The sequence below is a fragment of the Nycticebus coucang genome, chromosome 10 (assembly GCF_027406575.1).
Source record: "Nycticebus coucang isolate mNycCou1 chromosome 10, mNycCou1.pri, whole genome shotgun sequence".
NCBI classification, from domain to species: domain Eukaryota; kingdom Metazoa; phylum Chordata; class Mammalia; order Primates; family Lorisidae; genus Nycticebus; species Nycticebus coucang.
In genome coordinates this window covers 119,567,572-119,574,471 of record NC_069789.1, presented here as the reverse complement: position 1 = coordinate 119,574,471, position 6,900 = coordinate 119,567,572, and the positions used below count along the sequence as shown (strand labels likewise).

At 47.0% G+C, this 6,900-nt stretch overlaps 1 protein-coding gene across 5 annotated transcripts in view; it reads right to left on the bottom strand.

Annotated features, from left to right (window-relative positions):
* Nucleotides 1-1,198: 1,198 nt before the first annotated feature.
* The window catches only part of EML2 (EMAP like 2), a 33,324-nt gene continuing 27,622 nt past the window's right edge, over nt 1,199-6,900 (bottom strand). For all 5 annotated transcript variants that reach the window (XM_053607092.1, XM_053607094.1, XM_053607091.1 and 2 more), the window contains 5 exons: nt 6,735-6,832; nt 6,094-6,181; nt 5,477-5,572; nt 4,457-4,587; nt 1,199-1,588 (listed from right to left, as the gene is read on the bottom strand). In XM_053607092.1, coding sequence (XP_053463067.1) covers nt 1,463-1,588; nt 4,457-4,587; nt 5,477-5,572; nt 6,094-6,181; nt 6,735-6,832 — 539 coding nt within the window. In that variant the 3' untranslated portion in view covers nt 1,199-1,462. The remainder of the gene's footprint in view (nt 1,589-4,456; nt 4,588-5,476; nt 5,573-6,093; nt 6,182-6,734; nt 6,833-6,900) is intronic.

Sequence of the window (6,900 nt, the reverse complement as noted above, 5' to 3'; positions counted from 1 at the left end):
CTGTGTGAGGCCACGGCACTCTACCCAGGGCCATAAAGTGAGACTCTGTCTCTACAAAAAAAAAAAAAAAAAATAGAAAAACAAGTCAGGCGTTGTGGCAGGTACCTGTAGTCTCAGCTACTCAGCAAGAGGATTGGTCAAACCCAAGAATTTGAACTTGCTGTGCGATAAGACACCACAGCACTCTACCCAGGGCACCCATGGCAACAGAGTGACATTCTGTCTCAAAAAACAAAAATAAAAATGTATTCAAGGTTACATAGATACTCAGAAATCCCTAAAAGAATAATCCCTGTGACAGAAACTGAACCCTCCAAATCTCTCTGGCCCCTCTTGGGCTACCAAGTTCCATGATTTCGCAGTTTCTTTTTTCATTTATGTTTTATGGCAGGCATCCTCAAACTGCGGCCCACGGGCCACATGAAGCGGTGTGATTGTATTTGTTCCCATTTTTTTACTTCAAAATAAGATATGTGCAGTGTGCATAGGAATTTGTTTATAGTGTTTTTTTTTTTTTTAAACTATAGTCTGGCCCTCCAACGGTCTGAGGGACAGTGAACTGGCCCCCAGTTTAAAAAGTATGAGGACGCCTGCTGTATGGTATTAGCCCTTATGTTTCTTGCAACCTGGAACCACAGTACCGTATCTCCCATTTATGTATTGCGTCATCAGCCCACTTCTCTGAAAAAATTCCTTCTCCTGTCCCCCTTCTGTGGGTTAGATGGAAGCTTCCATGGTTTTATATAATCCCACCTCCTCCCTGGCCATAATCTTTGGTCCAGGGAGGGCTGGTTCTTTACACAAGTGGAAGATTCATAGTAGACCAACCTGTAGGCCAAGATGATTGATCTATAAATGGACCAGTTACATACACCCTTTCCCTGGGATTTTTGGATTTGGAGCTCAAGACTGATTGGTATGAACTATAAATTGGTGCGTGCCATGTTTAAATTGTGTACAGAATGGTCGTCCCAGAGAGAAATGCTGACTCAAGACTCAATGGCTCTGAAACCCAGAGGTACACCTGTCCTTTATTTGGCTGTGAGGGCCAATCAAAAATTTTTTTTTTTGACCCAGGGTAGAGCAAGATGATTTCTATCACTTGCATCCAATACAAACACTATAATATGTGCACACACACACATTTATAGACACATTACACGCTACACACACACCAAAAACCCTGGTATCACATCTCAGTGCACGTGTCTTTATTTTTAGATGATATAAAAAGAAAAACTTAAAAAAAAAAACCCTTCAACCAAACACTGATGGCTCCCCAAAGCAATGTGACCCCTATTCCCACCCTGATAAATAGAGACTTCTCTCTGTCACTCTACCCTCCCACCCCCATAACCCCCTCTGGTATAGACATACTCTGGGTATATATTAAGCTACGCGGCAATAAACATCTCCCGAAAATAGAATTCCAGCCCTGACACCTGACTATACCCCAGCCACTTCAGACCACCCGCCACTGCAGTACACTGGTGTCCTTGCCCCCTGTGGTCAGGGCCATGCTGTCATCCCACAAGAAGGCCACATTCGTCACATGGCTGCTATGTCCGCCGTATTTGTGGCTGAGGGCCTATTGTAAGGAAAGAAGTGAAGAAATGTCAGAGAGAGAAATGCCATCCCGTGGTCTTCTTGTCCCAATCTCCTTCTATGCTTAATAATCCACTCCTTTAAGAACCAACAGGCTATTTTAACTGGTGTCTTCAAAGAATTAATGGTAGCTAGATGTGGTGGCTCACGCGTGTAATTATAGCACTTTGGAGGCCAAAGTGGGAGGATCATTTGAGGTCAGGAGTTTGAGATCAGCCTGAGCAACATAGCAAGACCTCATCTCAAAAACAAAAAGAAGAAGAAGAAATAGGAAAAAGAAAAAAGAGAAATTATCTGAGCATGGTGACATGCACCTGTAGTCCTAGCTACTCAGGAGGCTGAAGCAGGAGGATGGCTTAAGCCTGCAAGTCTGAGGTTGCTGTAAGCTAGGCTGACACCACTGCATTCTAGCCTGGGTAACAGAGTAAGACTCTGTCTCAAAACAACAACAACAAAACACCCATAGCTGGGCGTTGTGGCAGGCGCCTGTAGTCCCAGCTATTTGGGAGGCTGAGGCAAGTGAATCCCCTAAACCCAGGAGTTGGAGGTTGCTCTGAGCTGTGACACCACGGCACTCTACCGAGGGTGATAAAGTGAAACTCTGTCTCTTAAAGAAACCCAACCAAACAAAAAACCCAAACAATTCTCCCCCCATAAAAACAAACAAAAAAAACCAAGTTAATGGTATTAAAATATGAGTGTTGGGCAGTGTCTGTGGCTCAGTGAGCAGGGCACCGGCCCCATATACCCATGGTGGTGGGTTCAAACCCAGCCCCGGCCAAACTGCAACAAAAAAAAAACCCAGGCGTTGTGGCAGGCGCCTGTAGTCTCAGCTACTGGGGAGGCTGAGGCAAGAGAATCGCCTAAACCCAGGAGTTGGAGGTTGCTGTGAGCTATGATGTCATTGCACTCTACCAAGGGTGATAAAGTGAGACTCTGTCTCTAAAAAAAATGTTTAAAAAAAAATATGAGTGTCCATGTGAGCAAAGCTGTTCCACATGAAGATATTTGAGATATAAGCAAATGCAATGTTTGGACCCTGTTCCAAACAAACGAACTATAGGAGGACATTTTGGGAACAACCAGAAAAATCTGAATATGGACTGGGTATTAGCTCACATCAGGGAATTAACGTCAATGTGTAGGTGTGATCAGGAGTTTGTGGATATGTAGGAATTACCTTTATTCTTTAGATATGAGTGCTTAATTTGGGAGAGCTAAAAGGTTATACATGAGGTTTTTTTAACAACAGGCAAAAAAGAAAAAAGAGAAAAAGACAAAGAAGAAACAAATATGCCAAATGTGATAATAGGTACAAAAGATATCATTATACTATTCTCTCTGCTTTTATGTATACAAATTTCCCAGTAAAACGTTAAGATCACAAACTCCTCTTCTGTTAGGACCAGAGAATGGTAAAATTAATGTCCAGTTTTATCTCAGACACAGGTTAGCTGCTGTTGGCCTTTAGACAGATTGAATATAATCCATAGTGTTTTTTGAAAGATAATTGCTGGCATTATTTTAAATTGGAGGAGTTCATGTTAAAATCTAGGATTTTTTTTGTTTGTTTGTTTGTTTGTTTGTTTTGTCACCCAGGCTGGAGTGCAGTGGCTCAATCATAACTCATTGCAGCCATGAACTCCTGGGCTCAAGGAATTCTTCCACCTCAGACTCTGGGACCATAGACATTTGCCACTCTACTCAGTGAATTTTTATTATTTTTTATACAGATGGGGTCTCACTATGTTTCCAGGGCTGGTCTCAAACTCCTGGCTTCAAGTAATTGAAGCAGTCCTCCTTCCCTGGCCTACCAAAGTGCTGGAATTAAAGGTGTTAGCCATGGTGCTCTGCCAAAAATGTGGATGGTGATGGGCGGCGCCTATGGGTAGAGTGCTGGGCCCATATACCAAGGGTGGAGGGTTTAAAGCCCGCCCCGCCTCAAGGGGACAGATAAAATAAATAAATAAATAAAAAATAAAATAAAATAAAGCCCGCCCCGGCCAAACTGCAACAAAAAATAGCTGGACATTGTGGCAGGTGCCTGTAATCCCAGCTATTTGGGAGGCTGAGGCAAAAGAATTGGAGGAGTTGAAGCCTAAGCCCGGGAGTTGGAGGTTGCTGTGAGCTGTGATGCCACAGCACTCTATTAAAGTGACATAGTTGAGATTCTAGCTAAAAAAAAAATGCTCTGTCAAAAATGTGGATGGTAGGGGGATTGTCTTGATTAGTGAGCAAAAAAAAATCCTAATTTCTGGCCTCACTTAAAAATTTGCAAGAACTGGCTGTATCTCCTGCGCCCAGGCACATAGTAGGAGCTTGATAAATATTTGGTGGATGACACCTGTGGCTCAGTGGGTAGGGCACCCATCTCATATACCAAGGGTGGCGGGTTCAAGCCCGGCCAAAGTGCAACGAAACAATAGCCGGGCATTGTGGCAGGTGCCTGTAGTCCCAGCTATTCGGGAGGCTGAGGCAGGAGAATCGCCTAAGACCAGGAGTTGGAGGTTGCTGTGAGCTGTCATGCCACAGCACTCTACCAAGGGTGACAAAGTGAGACTCTGTCTCTAAAAAAAAAAAAAAAAAAGATAAATATTTGATGAGTTAACAAAAATGAAAGAACCAAAGATCTCAGAAATTGCAAGTACTCAGACCTTTTGAAAGCCACATGTTCAGCACGACAGAGTCTGACATTCATTAACTTTCAGGTTTAAAGAGCCCCTGGGATCAATCCCACTGTCCATGTTGTATAAATGGGGAACCTGAAGCTCAGAGAAGGGGTGGGGTTGGACCAGAGCTGCTTATCCCCAGCACTGCTTGCTACCTCCTGCTCTCCAACTTAGGGACTCACTCGAGGCTGACTGCAGGGGTAGCTAAACAGGTGGACTTTGCCAAAATCATCAGCTGAAGCCAGCAACTTCCCATCATGGGATCGGGCCACAGCGTTGATATCAGTACCATCCGAACCCTCGGACCAGATCCCTGTGGGCAAGATGGGGGAAAAGGTAAGATGTCAGCTGGGGTCAGGGACCTCTAGAGAATCAAGCCCCCACCCCAGATTCCCTGCCTTCTTTCCACCTAGCCTACAGGTATCCAAGGGTAAGAGTCAGAATGATCTGATCTTTTGAAAATGAAAATCTTACCCTGTCCCTGCATGTCTCAAAATCCTTCCATGGCTCCCTAATGTCCTTAGGAGAAAGCCTATGACCCTCAAGGTTCAGTGAGCCCCATCTGCTGCTTCGGCCTCATCATTTCAGTGCTACCTTTAAATCCAGCAATGCTTTAGCCACTCTGCCTTCCCTCACCTTGCATTTCTCCAAATGCTAAGTGCCATGTCACCTCTTGGCTTTTGCACATGCTATTGCCTTTGCCTAGAGACTGCTATCCTTCACTGCCCTGGAAAGCATTTCTGCATCCTCCAGGTCCTAGCTCAGATGTGTCTTCCTCCAGGAAGCCCCACCTCACTCTCTCTCAGGCTGGGGCAGACACCTTCTTCCTGCCCCACCAGGGTTCCCTGTCCCAGCCCTGCCCAATCTGGGTCATCATTCTGAAGCTGTTGTTACCACTGCCCTGCCTGGGGGCAGAGAGGGTACAGAGGTGCTCAGGGAGTACATGCTGAGTGCGTTAGTGCCTGAATGAATGGGCAGCCAGGGCACCAGTTGTGTGGATCATTTCTCTGGGCCAGTTGCCATCATCATCAGATTTCTTTTTATTACAGCTCTAAGTAGTCATCTCACTCAGTTCTTTCTTCTTACACAAATCACACAGTAAAGGAATAAGTCCCCTGCCCTGGAGAACTAATAAGACACTGAAAACCACCAGTCAGAGATGTCTCCTGTCCTCAATGGGATTTCCTCATTCTAGAACTTACCAAATACCCCGAACCCAAGGACACAAGTAGCTGTGGCCCATTCTATGTTCCTCACAGCATCTGCACTGGTGATCTGCTTACAGGTAGCTGGATCCCCTAGGACAGAAAAATCAGTGGAGATGTTTAGAGCTAGAAGAACTAAAGAACTAATACATCCATTTCACAGACATTGAGCAATAAGGGCCAAGACAGAGGTGGTTCAGGCTCCTTCCACCTCTCCATACTGGCCGACAAGGCTGGATACCAGGTCCTGACACCCACAGCCTGAGCAGGGCATCTGCTTCAAAACCTGCATCCCGGGGGTGGCGCCTGTGGCTCAAGGAGTAGGGCGCTGGCCCCATATGCCAGAGGTAGCAGGTTCAAACCCAGCCCCAGACAAAAAGCTGCGGAAAAAAAAAAAAAATCCTGCATCCCACCCAACCAGAAAGTGGAGAAACTGGTTAAAAGCAGGTTACACCAGAGAATTCTGAATCAGGACAGCCCCTGAATACCAAGAGTCAGGGGACAAGAGGGAACTGAAGTCCCCACCTCCCCTCCCAGAACTCAGGGGAATTTGTACAAATCACACTTGCAAGTGAGACTGAGGGAAAAATGTCTTTGGGTCTTGGAGAACTCACAGTACAGAATCTCATAGTCCCCGGAGTTGGTCACAAAGCAGCTGCTGTCCTGGGCCCAATCCAGGTGAGTGATAAAACTGGAATGGCCCTGCAGAGGACCAAAGGGGAGGAATTAGAGCTGGAGAGGGCAGAACCAATGAGAGGGGGAAGGATTAGATTGGGAAGGGTGGAAGGCAAAATACAGAGGTAGGGTGAGAACACAGGGGTCTGAAAAGAGGATACACAGGCCTTTGGTGTGGGGGCGTGGCCAGACTATCGTGGGCGGGGCCAGACTATGATGGGCGGGGCCAGACAAAAGCACTTAGAACACAGTGGAAATTTAGAACAAGTGTGAGGAGCTAGACACAGAGGGACCAGCTTTGAATGCAGGGGGCGGGGCTACACGGAGGAGTGTGCTTAGAACGTGAGGGGCGGGGCTACACGGAGGGAGGGGCTTAGCACGTGAGGGTGGGGCTACACAAGGGGCGGGACTAGAACACAAGTGGTAAAATGTGTGGGCAGAGCCAAGACTCCTTGGTGTGATCAGGGTAGTCAGTTGAGTATTGAAGCTGTGCTCCCTTTAGGTAGAAAAGTGGTTAATTCTGCACCCCCTGTGCAGGGTGGCGGGTGGCGGCGCGGTCTGGGGGCCACGGCCCACTCACCGAGCATTTGCCCAGGCGGCTGACCTTGCGGCCGCCCTGGTCCACCGTGTACACGTACACCAAGTTGTCGTGGGAGCCCACAGCCAGGTACGCCCCGTCTGGGGGAGGGGGAGGGGGCTATGAGGAGGCACCCAGGCTCTGCCCCCTCCTCACCCAGACTCAGCCC